Source organism: Dermacentor albipictus, unplaced genomic scaffold (genome assembly GCF_038994185.2).
Source record: "Dermacentor albipictus isolate Rhodes 1998 colony unplaced genomic scaffold, USDA_Dalb.pri_finalv2 scaffold_22, whole genome shotgun sequence".
Classification (NCBI taxonomy): domain Eukaryota; kingdom Metazoa; phylum Arthropoda; class Arachnida; order Ixodida; family Ixodidae; genus Dermacentor; species Dermacentor albipictus.
Window position 1 is genome coordinate 2,032,384 of NW_027225576.1, and position 24,553 is coordinate 2,056,936.

General features: G+C 47.3%; 2 protein-coding genes across 2 annotated transcripts in view; one reads left to right on the forward strand and one right to left on the reverse strand.

Moving 5' to 3' along the window:
- LOC139052373 (uncharacterized) overlaps nucleotides 1-24,553 on the reverse strand; it is a 224,955-nt gene that overhangs the window by 185,368 nt on the left and 15,034 nt on the right. The window lies entirely within an intron of this gene.
- LOC139052418 (putative nuclease HARBI1) lies at nucleotides 16,149-16,857 on the forward strand. Its single transcript, XM_070529513.1, has 2 exons — nucleotides 16,149-16,610; nucleotides 16,705-16,857. The coding sequence occupies exons 1-2, from the start codon at nucleotides 16,149-16,151 to the stop codon at nucleotides 16,855-16,857; spliced, it is 615 nt and encodes a 204-aa protein (XP_070385614.1).

The following is a 24,553-nucleotide window of genomic DNA, read 5'->3' on the forward strand; positions in this document are numbered from 1 at the left end:
CGGTGCAACTGTTTTTGAGGGCTCGTTCGGTGCCGTTTGCGCTTCGCAAAGCTTTGTCTGCTGAAATTGGCCGCCTCGTTCAGCAAGGCGTTCTGTCGCCAGTCAATGTTTTCGAGTTGGCCGCGCATGTTGTACCAGTGGTGAAGAAGCTTGCGGACATCAGGCTGTGCAGCGATTTTAAACTCGCCGTGAATCCCGCCACTCACCTTCAGCAGTACCCTTTGCCAAAGGTGGATGACATTTTTGCTGCGCTCTACGGGAGAGAAGTATTCACCACACTGGACTTGCGGAATGCTTATAACCAGCCCCCACTTGAAGAAGAGGCTATAACAATGACCGTCATCAACACACACCAGAGCTTATACTCGCACAAGCGATTAGCCTTCGGCATCTCTTCTGCTCCCTCAGTGTTCCAGCGGCGCATTGAGTCGTTATTGCGGGGCTTACCAAGCGTGTGCGTTTACTTCGACATCGTAATCGCCGACAAACAGCATGACATGTCTACGCTTCGACAAGTGTTGCAGAGACTGGCTTTGTTCAGCTGGAGGCCACTGTCACGCAAATGCCGGTTCCGACAGAAAGAAGTGTAGTTTCTAGGGCACAAGATTGATGCAACCGGTTCTCACCCGCTGAGTGACAACCTCGAAGCCGTAACAGCTGCTCAAAACCGGAGTCGGTAAGCCAACGTAGGTCGTTCCTGGGGCTAATAACGTATTACTCAAAGTTGTCGCCTACTTTGGCTACGACCCCTGGCTCCGCTCTATCGGTTGCTGGCAAACGGTGAACGCTGGAACTGGAAAGAAGAGCAGGAAAGAGCTTTTTAGGAATCAACGCGTGCCTTATTAAAGGCATATTTTCTGGTTCACTACGATCCGCAGAAGGAATTGCGACTAGAGTGTGACGCTTCATAATACGGTTTAGGCCCAATATTATCTCACTGCAGTGAGGGCGTGGACCATCCCATAGCATTTTGTTGAAGAACGCTTATGTCAGCAGAACGGAATTATTCGCAAATAGAGAAAGAAGCGCTGGCCTTGGTGTTACGAATTTCAAGCTTTCGCGATTTCCTGTTCGGCAACCGTTTGACGTTAGCAACGGATCACAAGCCACTCCAGGCTCTTCCACCCAGACAAACCGTTTACGCAGATGGCGGCAGCTCGAATTCAGCGTTTGGCGCTCATTCTTTCAGCATACCAATACAATCTGGAATACCGCAAGGGGCTGCACAATGGTAACACGGACGCTCTTAATCACATGCCTTTGCCAGGAGATCATGAACGCGGAAGTCAAGTTGTAATGGAATATGTACTCCACACGCAGGGCTTAGATGCAAGTGCCCTTCCAGCTGAACAAATAATTGCTCTCACCCAGGAGGACGACACACTTCGGCAAGTCGGGCAATGGAGCGAGCCTGGATGGCCATCACATCTTGCCAAGGAACAGCAGCATCTGCTTCCGTACTTCACCCGCCGACGCGAGCTCATCGTGAGCCATAGCCTGATTTACTGGGGCCATCATGTGGTCGTGCCGGTGACAGCCCGACAGTGCTTACTGAACGAGCTATACGATACGCATCCAGGAATCGGGACCATGAAGGGGCTTGCGCGTACAGAGTCAATCACACTGAAGGCTGCTCCGCACTGCGCCTGCGACTCCTAGCGACAAGCAACGAGTTCGATATGTGTTGACCGATAGCGCCACGCGCGTGGACGCTGCGGCATTCGCGGGCGGCCAAGATACAGACCTGCGTGATTTGCGGGTCGCGAGCACCGGCTTTTTATCACTGGATGAGCACTGCCAGATGAGCTGCGAACGTGACACGGCTAGAATGCTGCGGTGCGCAACGCGTTCGAGCGATGCGATACCGCCGGAACCACGCATGCTTGCTCTGCCATGCGGGTCTGCGCGAAACCTGGGGCACCGGTGAACGTTTGCGCAGACAGCCGCGAACCACTAGGATCGCAATCACACGCAGCCGAAAGATCACTGCCGTCTCATTCATGGCTCCACGTTTCACTACAGAGAGCGTGCGATTGCTGTTATGGGTCGCCCAATGTCCCATAAAGCCATCTGCAACGTGACAGGGAGGCCCATGGCCACCGTCAGCAGGGTGATACAGGCTTTTTACAAAGAAGGCCGCATAGCAGACGCCGCACGCGGGCGTCCCGCAAGGGCGACGTCCGTCGAAGAAGACCGTTTCATCATTGCTGCGGCGGTCGCGGACCCTTTCCTGACTGCCAGGGAAGTTAAAGACGAGCTTGGATTGTCTCATGTAAGCGTTTTCACCGTTAAAAGAAGGCTTCATGAATGTGGAATCCACAGCATGGTCGCGGCCCAGAAGACTCGTCCCGAACAGTCGCACAGGCAAGTTCGACTGGAGTTCGCTTCATCGTACGAGCCATGGACACCAAACAACTGGCGTGCTGTGATTTTCACAGACGAAGCCACCTTTTGCACCAAATAGGACGTGCAGAAGAGATGTTGGCGGCCTGAAAAGTGTCGGTGAGTGCGGAATAATCATGTTGAGCATAAATTGAGCCCTGACCATCTGCACCTTAATCTATAATATATACATCGGGACAATAAGGAAATAATTTACCACACGATGATATATTATTTTTTCGTGTAATTCTGAAAAAAATATTATGAAATTTTTTCTTACTTTGGCTTATTACAGTTATTCGCATAAGTCAAGATGCCTGCTAAATTCCATGCTTCAGACATTGTCTTCGATCCAGATATCAAGATTAGTTTGAAGTTCTCAAATACCTCAGAGAACTGCCGGAGACAAGCAGCGCATGACGAAAGGGTGCAGCCCATAGGCGACAATGCAGCATGCGCTGCGACGTTTCTACCGTTGTAAGCCTTACTTTTGTGCCGAAGGGTGCTTACAAATTGCAAAAGAACCAAATCAAGTGTTAAAACATGACTTTCCATGATGCTGTGAAGCGCTGGCAATCTACCGCGTTAAAAAATAAAGGGTTTAAAGTATAGCGGTCCAAGGTGTAATCAGTAGTGCCTGCGCTGCCCGGTTGCAGTTAGCAGGATTCAAAGAAACCAGCGTTTATAATGCATTCAATTCTTATCACTTGAAAAGCATACCATATATCCATTTGGACATCATGTGCTGCGTAATCTGATCTATTTGCTTTTTCTTCACACCCTTTCAATGCAATGCAGCGAAGACGAGCAATACGTATGGAGCGTTCGTTGAAGCGGCCGCACCTCTGTGCACGTTTGGGGAGCAGTAAACCACGCCGGCCTCGAACCACTTTACCGATTCACGGATAGGATGACGTCCGAGGCATACATGACTATCCTGGAGACTGTTTTGGTGCCATATGTGCTTGATGGCCCTTTCCCTGACGGGCTTTTCTGGCTGCAGCAGGATGGCGCACCGACACACACGGCCAAGCGTGTCCAGGAGCTTGGCTGTGTGTGTCTAGGAATCATGAGGGTGGACTGGCCAGCTGAAGCCCTGATTTCAACAAAATAGAAAATGTGTGGGGTATCATGAAAAACAGTTTGTCAAAAAAGGCTTCTCTTACAACGGCAAGTGGGGACTAACTTCGGGAAGCCGTAAAGGAAGAGTGGGAACGACTGCGGCTTTTGCCTGATTTCGTAAATTCGTTGTGCGATTCGCTTCCCAAGAGAATCCGTTCCGTGAAAGAACGGCGAGGAGGTCCTATCTTTTACTGATGTCATTTGCTTTTCAGGGCAGAAATATTCGCCAAATTCTTCATCACATGCAGTATTGTTATAATTCATGTTCTTTTGTATGTTGGTTTCTTCTGCGTGTATTAAGTTTGTATTTCGGTGTTTTATTTTTACATCACTAGTAAAAAATCGTTCATTCGATTGCAATAAACCATTGCAACATCACAATTTTATGAGGGAAATTCTCCACCTGTTGCTTCTATTTATTTCCTTCCTACGGACCATCCCCAATGTGGCATGGTAGGCAGCCACTAACCTGCGAGCCGAAAAGGTTTTTCTCCTCGGATATTCATAAGCCTCACAAACGAGTAACGCAATGCAAAAACACTTATTGCGACATCGTTATTTTTTACATCTGTTCTCCCTTGAAAATAGTCTAAATAAATGCATAATCACGTGCTTCGGGGGTTGTGACATGTGTCACCCTTTGAAAGCTGTAAAGCAAATGAATTTTATTCTTGCTTTGCGCAAACGAATCCCAATCGTTATCAGACTCTGTTTCGCGGAAGCATGTTTCCGGCGGTATGGCATCGCTCGAACGCGTTGCGCCCCACAGCATTCTAGCCGTATCACGTTCGCAGCTCAACTGGCAGTGCTCATCCAGTGATAAAAAGCCGGTGATCGCAACCCGCAAATCACGCAGGCCTGTATCTTGGCCGCCCGCGAATGCCGCAGCGCCCACGCTCATGGTGCTATCGGCCAACACATCTCGAACCCGGTGCTTGTCGCTAGGCGTCGCAGGCGCAGTGCGGAGCAGCCTTCGGGCCACTCTAGACAAGTGTGATCGACCCTGTACGTTATTCCGGTACCCCGGATTGGACAATGACATTGAAAGGTTGGCGCAAGGCTACCCCAAGTGCGTACAGTGTTGGTCGATGCCTGCGCCGCAAGTTCCTTCCCCGGGGCCCACGACAGGAAAGCGGTGGTACCGATTCCATATGGATTTTGAAGGCCCTGTTGATGGTTACCTAATCATTATCCTAGTTGACAGAGGAATTAATTGGATAGAAGCAACGCCTGTGAAAGCAGCGACGACAGACACAACTGTTCAGCTGCTCAGAGAAAGTTTCCCCGTTTTAGTATTCCGCCGTGCCTGGTGTCGGACAACGGCCCCCAGTTCTCGAGCACGGCAATGCAAAGTTCATGCAGGAAAATTGCGTACGCCACGTCAGGACGGCACCGTACCATCCACAATCAAATGGATTGGCGGAGCGGGCTGTGCGAACAATAAAATAGTGTCTCGAGAAAAACAAACGCGGCACAACACGGGAAAAGTTGTCCCGTTTCCTGTTCCTACAGATCCACACCTCTCGAGAGTGGTAAATCACCCGCACAGTTGCTCACTGGATTCCAACCTCGGACAAGGCTGTCTGCCCACTTCCCAGAAGGCGAGGTACCAGCAGAGGCTGACGCGATCCAGGAACAGTTCCCGTCGGCTAATACACAACCACTGTTTCCACCTGGAAAGCGCACCTGGTCCCGCCACTTTCAGCAAGGGCGAAAATGGCTACCAGGGACTGTGATAACGACGAAGGGGAATCGCATGGTAAGGCTTGAGATACCCCTGGGAATACAGCGCCGCCATGTGGATCATTCAAGGTCGATCCAAATAGGTCGCGAAGCTTCGGGCGAAAAGCGGTTCAGTACAGATTGTCACCGACATCAGCATGGGGGGTTATGGGAGCAGCGATTGAAGCGCGACTATGTTTGGAGGGAACAAACATTGGGAAAGAAAAACGCGTTTTTTAATTCAAACGAGACACAGTTAGATTCATTCAACGAAAATAAAATTCCTAGACAATTTTATACATTCTTGACGAGTTAAGAAAATACAAGTTTAATTTTATTATTATTAATAAATGCATTTCTTTTAAGCGCCCATCGCTACAGGGGGCGTTGACGCCACTATCACTCGCAATGCAACGCACGTCTTGAAATGGGCAGAAAGGCGCACTCGTATCACCTATTGAAATACGCCCCCCTCACAGTTTGTGCTTTCTTGCTTGTCAAAGTTTGTCTGAATTTGGTGACGTGGGTAGCTTCATTGCTTCTTAATCTGTTCAGTCAAATGTAGTGAGTTACGACCGCCAGATAATTGTGTAGTTGTTTTCGTGCGACCGCGCTGGCCGACGGGCTTGGCATCCAGCAATAGGATCAGCACTCTACACCTAAAGCTTTCGTCCGCCTCCAAAGAAAGTATGTTCTGTGCACGGATGCGATTTTGACAACCGTACGGCTGGCCTTTTCCTGCATCGCTTTCCACGCTGAAAGCTCGAAACGCCCATCCAGTCGAATGGCAGGGCATTTGAATATATAGCTCCAAAGGAAGAACAACAAAACAAATTTCGCGCCTTCGGAAACAAAATGACGTCACTTCTGCTTTTAACGGACATGGCGTCACATTATTTTTTCTTCCGCCGGAAGTGTTCCCACCACATACAGATGGCGCTAAGCCCCATGGACCGCCGATGGACCACCATGTTTTGAACGTATGGGCTCCTATGGAAGCTTCGCTACCAGGTGCATTTACCTTGGATCATTTGCGGACACGGCTAGCGGAAGCGACAACGCAAAAGGAGCTCAGCGGAAACACAGTCGGCAACGGAGACTCGAGAAGCAAGTGCAACGGCGCACTACAGTCCCGCGACTCTCCAGCCGGCCGCAGACTCGACAAACAAATACATCGGACGCGGGCCCAATGCAACTTCGCCGCTCACCACGACCAAGGCGCCCGCCGGAGCGACTGGGTTTTTGAAGGGGGAACAGATGCAGCCTGGTCTATAGAGCACACTTGTGCGCCGAGTTCCTTATCAGCTACTAGCAAGAAACGATATGGTCAGCCGCAGCGAGTGTCGCTAGTCACGTGGTTTTCAGTAGCTTAAAAGCTCAAGTGCAGAGCAATAAACTGTTTAGTATTCTGCTCCTGCTGTGTTGCGTTACTTCAGTAGTTTATGAATGTCAGTGAAGAAAACTATTAAAAAATGTATTGTCTGATAAGCTTGTAGCCTATGTGTGTGCATGCGTGCATGCACGAATGTTGAATGCCAGATAATTATCAAATGTATTAAGTGTTACAAATGCGTGCACCTTTCTGCAGTTACATGCAGGTGCTCAATATTAATTAATCAGGCACAGAAACAAATGAGAAAATTTGACATTTTACTCAGAATACAAACCATTTGGAAGCTTAAGAAATGGGAACTAAGAAGTTCTTTCTTCATGCATTTTCATTTATATATTTTTAGCACAAGCCTTTTTAATCATAATGGATAAAACATTCCATCGAAGACCCTATTCCAGCTAATGCAAGTAAAAAAAGCATGCATGTGCGTTACGTTCAGAAACAATGCGGAAAAACGTGCAGGGTTGCCTAAGGGCATGGGTGTTGATGCCCTCGTCTTGCTCCTTTAGGTTTAAGCCAACGGATGCATGGTGTACGTATCCTATTCTCCTTAGTTCCCCACCCGCAAAGGAAGAGTACTCTTATGCCTATGTGTAGGTGATGTTGACAGGAGGCCCATTTGCCTAACGAGGCTTCTCAGTGAATGCTCGTGCTTTAGGCACTGCTACTCTCGAGCACACTGAACCTTACTGACCTTTCGTGCACTGATAAAAATTTCACTCTCTGATAACTGCGCAATATCTTACACTGTTTAATGACTTTTATGCTGTGCATTTATTTGGTATTATGTGTATCATTTTTGAACTGTATTTCCTTCTACATTCACTGATCGCATAAAACAATTTGTAACGCGTTTAGCTTTGGGGCCCTATTCATTGATCTAGCCAAGGTTTTTGGTGCACTCAATCACATCATTCTTTTTTTAAAACAGGATTTTTTAGGCATATGCAGGTCAGCCTAGACCTTATGCATAGTTATTTAATTGAGCGTCCTCAGGCTGCTAAACTGAATAATTTCTCCTTTGAGCTCATAACGACGAACCAGGGCATTCCGCAAAGTTCCATTTCGGGCCCACTTCTTTTTACTTCATATATGACCTTCCGTTTGCGCTTAGCAACGCTAATTGCATTCTCTGTGCCAATAAAACAGTGATATTTTGTAGTGACGAAGGTACTGTCCACTTAACAAACAAGCGAAGCAGATAGAGAAGAAATTCGCGAGCGACAATGACGCAGTCTTTGTAGACGCGGCTCAATACAGTGGCAGACGGGGGTTTACGGCAGCTGTAATCGATAGTGAGAAACAGTGTAAGATGTGCGCGACGATACGCACAAGTAACGATACAGCGGAAGAACTACCCACAGCGCTCGCAGTAGCTCAGACTAAGGCAACCGTGATAGTCGGCGACTCTCAGACGGCAGTAAGAAACTTTGCCAACGGCCGAATCTTCTCGGAGGCACTACGCATTCTTCTTGCAGGAGGCCAAAATTACAAAAGAAAGATATGCATCACATCGACACCCGCTCACACCCTCGCGGAGGACGGCAATAACGAGGCGGCACAGGACGCGGCTCGAGGGCTTACGGACCGAGCCGCAGTCTGCAATGACGCTCCGGCCCCGTCTGGACGTAACGGTGCTGTGAGTGAGTGAGAGGACAGAACGACCACATATATTGACATCACGGAACACTATAGGTTACAGAGGAGCATATTCCCACCTCACCCAAAATTGACAAAAACTAGTCTGTCGCATGGCGGCAGTTACAAACTATGACGTGTCCGAATACTGCGGTCTCGCATATCATATATCCGGATATATGTCAAACGGACAAATGCAACACATGTGAATCCAGAGCCACTCTTGAGCACATATTATGGGAATGCCGAGGGATACATAACAATAATGGGAACGCGGCCTCCAGCAACAGCCTTCGCACGCGCCGGGAAGCGCCGCTGCTCAACCCCGCCCTCGAGGATCAACTATAGGCCGTCCAGCGGGCCGAGGATGCCGCCAGGACCCACGAACTCCTGGCCGTCACCTAGGGGGGGCTTTGGCCCTCCCCACCAACTCGCACGGCACACAATAGTTATTTTCTCCTCCATACAGTTTTTGATGTAGCTTTGAAATATGTCATAACTTATTGCGTAGCACCTATATTTTTTAGTAAATGCTACAGAACTACAATATATACATGTTTGGAGGCACCTCCCTGTGTATCAAATTTTCACAAAAAGCATCGTGCTGTAGGTTATTTTGCTCGGTCTACACTGCGAAGTGCCGTTATCTATCCAAATAGCATGTACACTTACTGGAACTATGCAAAATGAAGTCAGGACACTTTTACAAAGTTCCTTCCGAAGGCCATGAAATATAACTTCGTACTTTCGCAACTACTCCTGGGAGATATTGCAGTTTCAAGCAGTTATCAGCATTCTACATATCTTGAAGAATATGCACGCCAAATGTTAGTACAAGATACTTACAAGTGCACAAGGTTATTCGCATGGGCACGTGGAAAAAACGTCGAGTACAAATTTTTTCTTACATGGTTCCACTAATTATACGTGCAGTTTGGATATGTCTGGGCACTTTGCAGTCTACAAAGAGCTAAAGAAGCTACAGCATGATGCTTTCGTCGAAAATGTATTACCTCAGGAAGTGCCTCGAAAAAGCACTATATTTTGCAGTTGTGCAGAACGTAGCCAAGAATATATAGCAGCTGCACAAGCACTAATTGCATTTGAAATCTACGTAAAAAACGCTATGAATAACAGTATTTTGAAAACTCCAGTAAACGTAATAAATATTTGTTTCGAGTAGCATCTCCTTTTAATAAACTACCTGAGTTACAGTGTCATTTAACGGACATCACAAGAGTATATGTTCAACACAGGCCATTTGCAGTGCATTTATTTATTAGATATTGGTGTAATCTTAAAATGAACAACAAAATTACACTTGTGAGTGACAAAGCAGTTGCATGTGCTCTATGAAATACTTGTAAATGACATGAGTTTCACGTGCTCTACGAAAGGCCTGTAGCTAGTATGACAATATACTGCAAGAACTGCACATCACTATTACCCAGCACATTGCACAGATAGCTCTAGCAAACATCCACTAAATACTTAACGGTACGCAGCAGCATTGTGAGCAGACATGTCTTCAAGGTGGTGGTGGACATCTTAACCATCTCCTGTAGCTCAACCGCGCTGGTGTAAAACTTCAAACTTTAAGAACTCTTCTTTCATTAAGCAGTAACTTTTTGGACACACAGTATAGATACAACAAATAGCAGTTTCAAAAAAAGACATTCTGTTGACACTAATCAGTAATGAAGTGTTCGTGTTAACACACAAGCTGCTTGAAGGTTTCATCTTATGGCACTCCAGCTTGCAGAATTCACCTTCACACGAAACTCCAGAGAAAGCACTTCTGCCTCAGGAGGTGGACCAGTGCAAGGAAGAAGATTAAATATCTGCAGCAATCTCAACATCACCTGAAGCGCATGGTGGCCAAGCCTACAAATGTAATTCAGGACATTTAAAAAAGAAACACATTCTTTGTGACGAAAACTTAGAAGCATTGGAAAATCTTGGCCGCTGTAGAGAAGGCCTGTTGAAACGAGAACTGGCTCAAATTTTATATTATATCGTGATATCAATAGCCAAAACAATCAGGCGTCACTTAGTCAAGCCCTCAAAGCTGTAGAAGTCTGGGCCGCAAAAAGTAAAATGAAGATTAACGAATCTAAATCAGTCATGCTCAGTTACAAACAAGACAAAGCATGTTATTTAGTGTAATTATGTGATGAACTCAACAATTCTAACCGAAGCTGAAACGATAAAATACCTAGGTTTAACAATTTCGAAAGACTAAGTTGGAAATCACACATAGACAGAGTTTGTGGAGCTGCAGAAAAAAAGTTATGGTTCCTTCGCCGAAACTTAAAGCTAGCAACGACGCCCGTCAAATTACTTGCATATTTACCTTCCATTAGACCAACGTTAGAGTATGCCAGTGTCATTTGGGATACGTTTCAATCAGGATTAATAAACCGCATTGCGAAGACACAGAGAAAATCTGCAAGGTTCATTCTTTCCCGGTATTATCGTACTGACTTTGTTTCCGAAATGCTTCGGTTGCTTGATTTGCCTCTACTCGTTCAACGGCGGAAGTTGGCTGGACTTAAATTTCTTTTTTTGTTATCAAAAGGCCACTTCAATATTGAAATCACACCCTATCTCGCTCCCAGGCAGGCTAGAAACGTCAGGTCAAGCAATCATTGCATGTTCTCAATTCCAAAACCACATCTGGACATGTACGCTTACTCATTTTTTCCGCGAACGATTAAGGAATGGAACAGTTTGCCGGCGTCTGTTTTGCAGTCGAGTAGCATTAAAATTTTTGAGGAACGCGGTTAAAAGCTTTTATGAAATTGAATCTTAGTAGTGCCGTGCAAACATTGTCACACTATTCTAGAAATACATACAATAGTCTTTCTTTTACGCTGCTTCCAATATCACTGTCACAATGTTAGAAACATGTATTTCTTAGCCAAACTACTGTATTTCGTAATTTGTTTTGCATTGTACTTCCAACATTCATTGCTTCATGTCCTATTTAGGTTTGTAAAGTGTTTACATTTTTTACGCTATGTGCAAACTTGCTGTACCCACCCTGTTACGGCCAAGACGGCAAACAGTATTTGAAAATAAAATAAATAAAGAAAAAGATCAGGTACATCACTTGCAAAGGCCCATTCCCCTGAGCTCAGAGCGCTTGCGTTTACCTTTGTAAAATTGAATGCTGTTTTTCTAACAAGCTACACTACTAGCACACCTTCAGCCTGCTGATGTACATAGGCAAATTGTGGTGTCCGCTGCTTCCACCGTTCCTCGTTGTTCAGGTATCAGGAATTTCACGCTCATGTTCTTGAGAATCAATGAATGCTCAAAAATATTGTCGCATTGGTGGCAGTAAAGCCTGATGCCAAAGATGATGAAGTTGCTGCTCTGTTTATGTACCGCATCTGCGATTGTGTTGTGATTACATTCGCACCTGAATCGCGCCTGCTACAATATAAGGTATCATATCGTTCACAAAATAAGAATTCAATAGACATTGTAGGCATGTCTGGTTACATGTACACTTATCGTAACTTATGGTACACTGCACAGGCCTAAATTTCTAGTTACACAGAGGTAATGCTCTATTCACCGAGGGCACACAAGTATGCCCACAATGTGTTTCACACTTACTTGCGGCACCCTAAGACATTGTCAAAATGGTACAAGCATGTTAATGGGGCCCCTCGGTTTTCTGAGGAGGCATTATCAGCTCTAGGACTTCAACTCCATGAAAACACACAGGCTGGCCACCCTACACTTTGCTCATTCGTTGTTGATGAGGAGGTGATGCGAAGACACGTTGAATGGGATGGGAACAGCTTTCATGGTTATGCTAACATGGGAACAGACAACAATGGCGACAGCCTCCCTGTTACAAAAGATGGCCTTGTGGTCATGTTCGTGGCAGTTAATAGTCGATGGAAGTTGCCAATTGCGCATTTTCTTGTTGATGGAATTTGCGGGGAGCAACGGTCCAATATAGTATTGCAAGCAGCTCGTATTGTACATGATAAAGGTGCACATGTAGTCAGCGTGACTTGCGATGGAGCTGCTGCAAATATTTTCATGCTGCGTAACCCTGGCTGCAAACTGAAACCGCCCGAGCTAACAACTTATTTCCTACATTCGGACACAAAAGAACCCACCTTTGTGCTACTTGATGCATGCCACATGCTGAAACTTAGCAGGAATACTTTGTCACACGAAGGTTCCCCTAAATGTTGAGGGCAACAAAATTATGTGGCAGCACATTGCAAGAACTTCATCAAGCACAATACAGGGAGGGTTTGCATATCGCTGATAAGCTGAGGCAGCCACATATAAATGGCAAAACCCAGCCAATGAAAGCGTCCGTGGCAGCCCAGCTGTTTAGCACATCACTTGCAGATGCTCTGGCCGAATGCAAAGCCCATAAGGTTTCTAAGCGGCTGGATTCATCAACCACAGAAAAATTTATAAGTAAATAATGTTTTCGACATTCTATACTCCCACAGTTTTAAGCAGAGCAGGGTGGAAAACGTCACTGTACCCTTCAAATGTAGATGCAGTGACTTCACATTTGCAAGAAGCCAACAATACTTTTCCTCATTAAGAGAATGTACACTAAAATGCTGCTGACACCAAACAAACCGGAAAACTGGATTTATTGGTTTCTTAGTTTGTATGCAGAGTGTCACCTCACTTTACAGCCATCTAATTCATGATAAGCAGGTGCTCAAATATCTTCCAACATCAAAAGTAAGTGAAGACCCCCTCGAGTAGTTTTTTTTCAGCGATTCGATCATTTGACCGCTGTAATGATAATCCTACAGCAGGACAGCTCACTGCTGTATTTAAGCGTCTTATTGCTGAAAACCAAGTACAAGATGTGACAAGTGGGAACCGCCTTACGCTAGACCACATCGAAGTTTTGTGCGCCAGTTCATTGGCGAGGCCATCGTCTACGAGCATATAAATGCTACAAGAGCACGAAGGCTGCTTCTAAACTATCAGCCATTACATCAAGGTGTGCAGGCTATTGATGACGAGCATGCATACTGCTCAGATCCAGGCAAAATATGAGAAATTGCAAACGTTATCATTGCTTACGTTGCTGGTTTTATTGTCTTACATTTACAGCTTCAGCTATTATGTCACACACATCAGTGACATACTGGCCCAACGTTTGTTTACGCAAGTTTGTCCACTTCTTTAGCTGTTATTATTGTTGTTTGCACAGAACACCTTAGAAAACCTCTTCGAATATGACAAAGTTCAACATTCTCTAGTCTACAGATTGGTTGACAAATTACATTTCAATATGGTCAGACATGTTTACATCATTTGGTGCACAGTAATTTACCTTGACACCAGATTACGATAGAAGCCAACATTGGTTGTTACTGTCTGCTATGTCATCATTTTTGTACTTGCGTTTGTGAAAGCCTCATCGTATCTTAGCGTTTAATAATGTTTTACGAAGTATGTCATAGCTTGATTTGTTTTTGTTTGCCATAATTCGGCCCCATAGCAAAAAATAAAATGCTGTGCTTCCTATTGTTCTGTATGCTGTATTATTTTTTTCGATTTCTGCCTACGTGGTACTCTATTGCTTAAATGTGCATCTGCTATCGTATTGATCCGTTACGTTGAGGTATTCTGCAGTTAAAAAGTAAGCATATTATTCAAGCAATATCGTCAGAAGCTGCCCCACTTTGTACCCGAGAGAGGATTCATTCAACATACATGTGCATACCGCAAGGCTGCAATATATGCATAGTGAAGGCTGAACAGTTTGACTCAGCAGACAGACTTGACTCAATTGATTTGAATACGGTGAAACGAGTTACACACAAGAGGCTTATCGAGTCAAGAAAACGCAGGTGAGATTGTCACATGTAGAAAACTTCATGATGTGTACGTGTCTTTCAGCCGTGAATATGTTTGTTGGCAGTTAAGTTCTTACCAGACTAACCAATGCGTACTGCCCAGCACGACTTTAGCAGAAAGAGTTCTTATACACCCACAAACAGCGTGTATGCAGCCTGAGATGGCTTTCCTGACCACAAATTTGCAGTGTACACATTGCAGAAATACGCCACCGACTGACTGAGACAGCACAGCCCACAGTCCGGTCTCGAGGCAACCAAAAACTCAGCTAAAAAGTGTAAAATCTGATGTTGACGCTCCCCTGCGCCTTGTCATTCTAAACTTAGATATAAACAAAATAAAATTCAACAGTATATACGCAGAACGTACACAGCAAATGCAACTCACCTTCACATTTGAAAACGAAAAAGAGAATCGAAGCACCAACACGGAAATGTTGGCGCGCCAGGTGCGAAAAAAGGTACTCTATGTTGTGCACCTATCTTTCTTTATTTCGATATTTGTATCTCTCCCACATGGTCATTGTCATTTCGGCCTACTATCTCGTCCATCCTCTCTTCGCGGCCCGCGTGCCGCCGCTATGCTACCCTCTGCCTCAGTGTCGGACACTCGGGCTGTCCGGCAGGGTCGCTCGTACACGGGAGGACGACTTAGCGGCACTCGGCGCAACATTCCGCCGTTAATTACCGGAGTCAGTGTCATCTGAGGCTAATACGCCCCACCGCGTTCGGCCTGCAAGGATGACTCTGCTCCCGCAATACGATCCATCGCAGGCAAGGTTCTCACTGGTATTCTGTAAGTCGTGGGTCGCTTTTTTCGTCACGACGATATGTTGCGTTGTTTACAAGCACTGCTCCAGGAGGGCAAGTGTAACCGGCAAACGGAGGCCTCAGGAGAGCACCCGAGGTTATAATAGAGCAGACGGCGCATGACCTCCAGGGCATCCAAGGGGTAGCGGGGGGATCAAAGCTGGAAGCAGGGCGGCCCGTTGGTTGGGGCCGCGGAGGCTGAACAGCGGACAGCCGATCTTACACACCACTGGCACGCGCAGGCCTCGGCGAGCACCTCCCGGCGGACCAGTCCGTGTTCTAGCTTTTCTGTCCTAGAGGCGCCGCCAATAATGCGAAACAATGACACGTTGTTACAATTAGTAAAAAACACGATTCAATAAATATAGTTACGTCCAGCCGCCAGCTTGTGACGCTAAATTCAGCACTGCTACGCCTTCTGCAATACCAGTCAGAACTTTGCCTAATCGCATGCATGCAAACCCTCATGCGCAAGATGCCACTGATCCAGCAACAATGCAAACCAATAATGCTCGCATACACACGGGCAAGGCCTCCGTCACAAATGTGACGAATACATATCGTATATTGTCGCTCACCACGGTCTGCTTACTTCGGCCGAAGTATACGTGTAGCCTAAATGCGCTGACGTTGGATTGTGAACATCTCGGAACTCGCGCAGAACACATGCCTTGCAGGAAACCGCCGAAGCGGCACAAGCATTCAGAGAAAAATGTCACCAGAGATAAAGGCAAAGGAGCTGAGCAGCCATGGGGGACCTCCATGTGAGCAGCTAGCCGTTGCCGGCCGAGCGCGGCCCGAATAAAAACTACCGGTAACCAAACGTCTCGGCAAATCTCGACGCAAGAGGTGACGCGTTGGGGCCGCGACTGTGGCTTCACAGAGCGTTCGCTTGCCAAGCCTGGCTGCATGACGTAATGCTCCCTCCTATCTTTTTCCTTCCTCCATGGAATAAACGAAGACGTCTCTGGTGGAGTCAAGTAGAGCCTAGACAGCTGGTAGTTTATAGTAGTGTTTTTGATGGCGTGTTGCACATGTTGTTTCCAGGCGATGATTTGTGTATTATTGGTGGTGTTAGGTTGTGTTCCCTTGTGGGAGTGACAAGTGTAGGTGGCAGTGTTTTGGAGCAGCTAACAGCAGCACCATGAACAACTCTGGTCACGTAGTTCCTCGCGCGACGGCGGGAACGGCATACCCGCTCCAAGCGTGACGCCTTCGGCATGACGGAAGAAGCTTTTCGGCGGCACTTCCGAATGACGAAGACTGTCGTCCGGCTACTTTGCAGTGAGCTAGCACACTTGCCGGTGCCGCTGACAGCGGGGGGCCTGAGCGTTGAGGACCAAGTTCTCTGTACCCTCAGGTTCTTTGCAACTGGCAGCTTCCAGTCGTCAGTCGGCAGCGAGGCGACGATTGACATGTCGCAGTCGTCTGTGAGCCGCTGTATCGCGAAAGTCGCGCGGGCCATTGTTGTCGTTGCGAAGGAGCGAGGATGGGTGGCCTTCCCACGCATCGCCAGCGAGCGAGCAGCCATCAAGCTGGAATCCTTGCAGCACGGCAGGCCCGGCGGCGTGATTGGGTGTGCGGATGACACATTCATCGCCATTGTCGCCCCGAAGTTCCCTCCTGCGCAGAAGGCAACGTACTGGTGCCGCAAGGGCTATTACGCCCTCAGTGCAACGGTGGTCAGTTTTAAACGAAACTGCACTAATAATGGAGACACAATTGATGGACAGTCATTTGCATCACCATCACAATATTGTCTGTAATGTGTTTCAGGTGTGTGACTCGGTCATGAGGGTACTGTACGTTGACCCGCGGTTCGCTGGCTCGTGTCACGACGAGCACGCGTGGCGATACGCGTCGTTTCGCACGCGCATCGTCAGCAGCTGCATCGCCGTCCAAGACGGCGAGTACCTGCTGGATGAGTAGTAACAAAATTGCTTTGAAAAGAAAACAGTACGCGGTTCGTGTGCATGTTGTCCTATACTGTGGAAGATGTCAGAAATAGTGTGACTGGTATTTGTATTTGTGCATGGTACAGTGGTTATCCTCTTGAGCCATGGCTCTTGACGCCTTCACCCGGCCACCCTGCCCTCCACACACCGGAAGGACGCTAAAACGCTGCGCACAAGGTCAGCGATGGAGCGCTGCATAAGTGTCCTAAAGAGCCGCGTCCGATGCCTGCCGATACATCGCACCTTACATTACGGGCCCAAAAAGGCAGCAACAATTGTGGCAGCATGTGCGGCACTACACAATCTGTGCATTGACGCAGATGTGCCGCATGCGCTCCACGTGTACCTTGAAGGCGAAGACCACGACGGCGACCGCCCGCACGCCTCAAGCAGCACAAGCTCACAAGAGTACAGCAGCTCGAGCCAGGCGGGCACTACATTTGCGCGGATGGGCGGCATGTGCAATGCAAACTGCAATACCCTCGATTGCTCGTAACCAGCACTTACGGCAAGTACAGAGAGCAGTTTGCCATGCACGTCGCCTGCAACGGTAGGCTCGCGCAGCTTTTTTCAGCAGCATTGGATAACACATGCAGGTATTGGCGCTACTAGCATATGCTCCTACAACGTACGCTGCGCTACCTTGCGGCTGCCATGCACTAACACTCGCCCTTCTTCGCTCGAAGTGTCGGTTGTTTTGTGCCAGACGCTGCCATGTGCTTCGCTTGTCAATCTGCGCTAGAAGTGTGCGTGGCTTTGTACCAGACGCTCCCATCTGCTGATACTTGTTCTTCCTGCATGGGTGTGTTTGTGCTTTTGTTGCTTCCTCCCCTTGCTTTTCCCGTGTGCCACCTGCCGCCATCTCCTTGTGCATTAGAAGTGTTTGTGGTTTTGGGCAGTTACTGCCCCATGTGACTTACACGTGCCGACATGTCCTGTGAGTGATAGAGGTGTGTGTGTGTGTGTGTTTGCAGTGATGTTTCTGGGTTCTCTTTAAGGGGGTGCTTGTGCACTTTCTAGGCAATGGCTTGTGCTACTCAGCATTGCTTTGTGCTGGCAGCTGCCTTGTTCAACAGGCCTTCCGGAATGGAAGGGTCAAAGATAAAATGATGTGTCAGTTTGGTTGTCGTGCCACTGGCATCACAGCTAGCTCCTGGCTACATCTTTAACTTTTTCATTTAATTATGGGGTTTTACGTGCCAAAACCACTTTCTGAATATGAGGCACGCCGTAGTGGAGGACTCCGGAAATTTCGACCACCTGGGGTTCTTTAACGTGCACCTAAATCTAAGTACACGGGTGTTTTCGAATTTCGCCCCCATCGAAATGCGGCCGCCACGGCCGAAGCCGGGGCTACATCTTAGCAGCACCACCAGACGCAGGGCCAGGAAACGCTACATTCAGTGGGAATAAGAGGAGATCAGTGAGGCAGGTGATTTGAATGTGATTATATGTCATCTCCACAACTAGCGCGCCACGGTTGGTGCGATTCCATTTGCATCATGCAATTTCGCTATTCTCACAGCATTGCCGCCATGCTGTCGTGGATGGTGATGTGACATCGCACCGCTGACGTCATACCGTTGCGTGCAGGGTCATGGAAAGAAAATTGCAGGATTCGTGTGCATCATATGTAGTTTAAACACTTCATGTAGCGCGGATGGTGGAAGTCTGCGATAACAGGTGGTGCACCGAAGCGTGCACCACACATCTGAAAACAAAACGCTGTTTTCTCGATCTCGTCACTTCATGGCAGTGCACTTTCATACTATCACTTCCTGTGTCGCCATGCCATCGTTATCGTATCATGGTCGTTAATCAACCTTCGCAACACCACTGCTATCATTCCCTTGCTGTAACATAGCAATAACTTCAGCATTACATTTCCGTTGTCATCATTTCCACTCCAGCAGTTTTGTTCGCACTGGCATTGTTATGGCACTGTCGTGTTACCATTGGTATCTTTTCAATGCCAGCACCCCATTGTCGTCACGTCTTTGCTTCCTCCCTGGAGTCGGCAGTGTACGTTCAGTGCGCTATCACTTCCATGATGCATTATTGATAATGTGACTCCGTGGCAGGTATGCATTTCTTCATGATCAACACTGCATTGTCGTCACGCAATAGTGCTTGTTCCCATAACGCAACTGTGATCAGGTCGTTCTCGCTGCCTTAATGGCGCTGTTGTGTCAATACCCATGTTACTGCAGCATCGTTGCGCCTCCGACATGTTCGCATTTGTGGTCGCTACCCTGTCGCGTGTATGTTGCTGCTGTGCCTTGCTGATGTTACGGCGGGGGCAGCGTTCCATCATTACCGTTAGGTTGGCGTCACACGATCACATTCATGGTGTTGCTGTCATTCTGATGTCGATTCGTGCTTCTCTTTTTCGTGAGGGTGCGCGACAACTGAACGGCGATGAAAGTGGACGCCAGAGAAAATTAGCCCAACTCGGACGTGTCATGTGCACTTGGCAATGCTCGATGGGCAGCCACAGTGTTCCTCGTGAAATGAAGTTGAAAATGTTATTACACATACTTTTTAAAACACGTGAGAAGCAGATATTTTTTACGGCATTCTACCCCCCCTGATGCTCCAATGCTATGACAACGGCTATCTTGTCCTTGTGCGCTGCAAATGCATGTGTTGCTGTGGGACTTGTTTCGTCATACGCATAATCTGTGTCATTGACCGATGTGGTTTTGATCAAGCAACAACAGTAAAGCAGATCAGAGGTTGAGAAGCGTTGCGCTCCTACTGGAAACAGGGCAATGTTAACATCGCTTGAGGTGTTGCGATTGTGCAACGATGTTGAAACTGCTCGCAACGTGTGGACGGTCAGTGTTATAGTCTCGTGCGGGGCAATTCGAGTATGTCATTAACGCAGCTGCGCATCCGTATGAGTAATCTGCGCATGAAGGAATCCAATGAATTGGAATCGCATGTCTCGCCAAGCATACAACACATGCACTATAAACGAGGCACGGGCTCCATTTGACAATGACTGCTGGGCCTTTCCTCGTGTGAAAGCCGTTTGTGAAAAGCGTGACTGGTCGTAAAGGCCCGATTGCAAAAGTAAAAGTGCCTTCATAGCAGCATCTTAGAGACAAATATTTTGGGAGCGAGCACAGCATTCGTAGCTGAATCATTAGTACCATCCAGCGCGACACTGGTGAAGTGCGTCAGCCACAAAGACAGAACCGCCACATAGTGTGCGGCGACACCATGCATGCAATAGAATGATTGTTGAAATGCAGAAGCTTATTCATACATTGTGGTAGTGTTTTCCTGAACAGACTAATTAGGCACTTTGTCCCCGGAGCGGTGCCGATGCCATGCAGAAGTTGACTCATGTTTGCTTTTTCCTACAATGGGATGTTGCAACAGCTGTTGAGCATCTTTTGTGGCGCCACAGCTGATACAAAGATGCAATCGGGTTCTACAGATTGTGCGATGGTATTCGAGCTCAACATGGCTCATTTGGCAAATGACATTACGTCATATTTGTTTTCATCATGGCCGCCTCATTACCCACGCGCTATGCAGACTGCATTTCTAGCAATCTCATCATATATGTTGCATTACGTTGGACTAGTTGTTACCGTAGGCACCAGTGAAGGCGCGCCGGTGTGCATTGCAAGTTGCGTGTGGCGTCAGAGAAACCTTCGTTCCACCAGCACTAAATGGAGTTCTTGCAATGAAGTCGTTTCATTTGCACAATGCATAGGGACACGCATTCCTTGTTTCTGAGGATGTCAAGGTGAAAGTACATTGTTTGCAAGAGAAGTTCACGCATCGTTGTTACTAGAGACCTGTTCCACGTGTAGTGCACAGGCCACGTGACGAAAATATCAAACTACGGCTTCCCCTGGTGCAGTAAAAGCAGGACAAGAGTTGGCCCCAAGACGGATAGGAATGCAACTTTCCAGCTATAGAAGCTGCTTTCATTACACAACCGTACGCAAGTGGGCATGATGTTTCCCTTGACATATTATATTTGGAGTGCCGTAGGAGTACATGCGACACAATGCAACATGGAGGACACGTAACCGAACGTGTGTACGTTGCCTTGATAAGGCGTCGACATGAGAATCTAGAGCATGTTTCTTTTGTGGGTCGGCAGACGTTTCTTGAACAAACGTACCATTACACAATACGTGCCTGACAGCATGACGGCACAGCACGCATGCAACCTTTTTGTCATAGCTGAAAAAACAGAACTGCGGTGGGATCAACTGCAAAAACATACAACAGATTTACATGTATACTTTGCCAAGTGCATAACCATTGCACACTTGCTCATATCACATGCACTGTAAATGCATGCGTTTCCATGGATTGTTCTTTTCAGCAGGTGTATAGAACATGCGAGGCAGACATTCCCTGCCAAGCCTTGTGAACTCTGTACATTTGCTAATTGGAGGAGCCTATAGAAGCTCGTTGAATGATCATGAACTCCTACAGCACGCTGTGCGTTCAGAACCGTGACTTGTGGAAAGGCGCACACGTGCGTGCGGCCCACTGAAGAAATTCTTAACGTGAGCCAATGCCATAGCATTGGTGAACACATAAAGGAAGAGGAATGACACACTCTGAAGAGGAAGCACCATTGGCTACTGAAGGGGCGATACCTATTGATGCCGCCTCAGAATGGTGCATTTAAGCTTTCTGAAAATAGACTAGTCCCCATTGAGGCCCGCATTCTTGTCTGCGGTGTAAACGCCACAGTGAACTCTACTGGCGATTACATCGCATATGCTGTGTCACGTGGCATGAAGCTGTACACTGCGAAATAATCGTTAGGTATTGATATGCAGAAAAACAAGCACGCATTAGGCACTCAATGTACCTATGACCACCGTAATGCAGTGACCAACGACCCTTGTCAGTTAAGTCGGCGAATTTGGTGCAGCAAGAACACGGGTCAAAGCAATTGCACAAAGCTTTGCTACGGCAACACGTGTGTCATTACAAGCGCACTCCAATATATACTGCAGACAGTTCGCTACACGTAACGTTATGTTGTCGTCTGAAGTGATTCACCTGGGAAGGTTGTGCAATAGAGCAAGGATGCTTGAAAATAAATGTTGAACTCCGGCTATGCAACCTTGAATTATCTCACAACAAGCACGATTGCAAGATAAAAAGATGAAGAGTATGAAGCGCAAGAAGAGCTGCAAAAATACGATTCCGGCAGGGAATTTACATGCAATGCATTTTACGTTCCGCTTCACCCGGAAGGAATCATTGCTGCAGTGACAGCATGTATATGGTGAGCGATACAGTTCGTTACGCAAACTGCAAAACTTATTTTATGTAACGATGATGCTACATGCATTGCAACATCGTGAGGACATCGCATATTGTATTTCCCTTGGCAGCTAATGTAACAACTCTCAGTCGATGGCGTAATTACATTCGCATATGACATTAAACAACCCATTTAGGTTCACTTTATGCACCAATTCTCTAATGAGCAAAGAGAATGGTTCAGTGCCATGAAAATGACTTTAGGTCATTTAGCAAACATGTTCAGCAAAAGACGTAGCACATGTAGATCACACGGCGTTGTTTTGTAACAAAATATGTTTAATAGCTTTCCCAATGTAGTGCTGCTGCTTTGTCAACATGAATCGCACATTTCTGAGTTTGCACGCGTCCCAGCACATATCCTGGGGTGTGATGACAATTTTCCAATATGCACTCTACGTTTCAGGAAAATGTGTCACGCGAGCAGATAAACAGTGCTTAGCTTGCATGTTTCCAATTTAAGGAAGACCTTGTCGAGATGCATGAAGTTGTGCGTTGCAGTCGCGCAAAGTGGGCACCACACCGATCTGCACATGCATACCTTATTGTAGAAGCCCAACATAACGTTGCGGCCGAGCACATATTATATCTCATGATCACAGTTCATATCACATCTGACAAACCGCGCAATGCAAACTTGGCGAAAAAGTCAATGTACTGTGACGTGTTCAGGTCGTAACAAAGGTCGTGTTGACTGCTACGTCACACGTGGTGGAGGTTGCTCCTCGGTTCCCGAACCTCTTCTCGCCTGCTCTACCTCCTGGAGCTTCGCTCAGGTCGCCGTTTGTGCCCGCTTTCCGCCAGCAAGCAGCAGGACGAGCCATCAGGCACACCCACATCTACTACCTCGGCTACGTCTGCCGCATCCTCTCCTCGGATCGTCAACGGGCCGCTGCACGATCCGCATCTGCTCGCTGGCCTTCATGGTGAAGATGTGGAGGATTGAGGTGACAACTACGCCCGGGCAGATTCTGGCAACCATTGGACACGGCGATGAAGCTACGCCACGTATACAATTTAACTCAAGGGCGTAGCGAAGGTTTCCTTATTCAACCACGAGATCGACTTCACCGACTGGAGTACTTTCAAACAGCGACTGCAAGAAGGTTTCCGTACTCCGGCGATTCGTTGCGCCCTCCCCAAGAAGACACTTGACACTCCCAAGGAGCAACTGGGCAAGTCCAATACTTCGTATGTACATGATGTCCTCGCATTTTGTCGACGTGTCAACGCTTCGATGATGGAATGAGACAGAGTACACCACGCACTCCAAGGCATCGGGACTGCAGCCTTTAATGTGTTGACACCAAGGATCCGGCCTCCTTTGCTGATATTGTATGTGCCAGCCCCTTGCCGACCAAGAATTTCTCAAGCGCCACACTGGAGCGCACAATCACACAACAGCTGCAGTCTCTCGGCTTCTTGGCAGGTTCCATTCCTAAACAGCATTCTACACCACGTGTGGCAGAGCAGTTAACAGGACCTAGAATGCGTTGGCGGACCGTTCACAGTACCGGCAAAAAGCAATCTCAAGATGAGTCCCCACATGCGATGAACACTAAGAACCTGATGTGACGATAATCACGTGCACACGATGAAGACGTGCATAAAAAACGTCCGCAGCACTTTGTTATCGATTTTAGGTCTGGAAGGTCAGACAATACAAAGTACAAACGATGTGCAAATATTCTGTTGTGTTGTTGAGCGCTTTGCAGATTCACATGTGCTACACAGACGTGATGTACTCTTTTAAATTTGCTAAATTTATAAGCAGTACCGAACATTTGTGATTACTCTGAAAATCTACATTTTTCCCATTTGTCCCACCCTTCTGCGCATGCATGTCTTCAAGTATGCAACATTTACCACAGCACGTATATGTGCCGGTTTCGCGAGGTATTCAGAGCGCAATTTTGCCTTCATGCACAGAAGAACATCTGAAGCAAAACCTAAAAGTTTTGTAACCAAACTGTGGGCAATACTTCTGTAACGGTTTGTTCCCACAATTGCTCAATGAATCGGCCATCGTCAGCAACAACAGATTCAATGCAACTTCGGAAAAGGCAGCATGCAGGGGTCAAGGGATCCTTACAGATGTTGCCCATTGAGCCAGCGATGGCGGCCTTCACCGAGTGTTTCGTATTATGTGGCCGTTTCTTGGCGTCTCACCCAATGATGCCCCAGACGTACTGGTCGAGTGGATTTATATGTGGAGAGGAGAAGTAAGAGGCCACAAGTTGGGAGTGGCAGGGTCGTGGAAGTTATCAGCCAACCACTCCTGTGTAACGCAGGCGGTGTGAGCGAGAGGTGAATATTGCTGAACGGCATAAGGTTTTCCTCTAGAAACAGTCTCTGTCCAG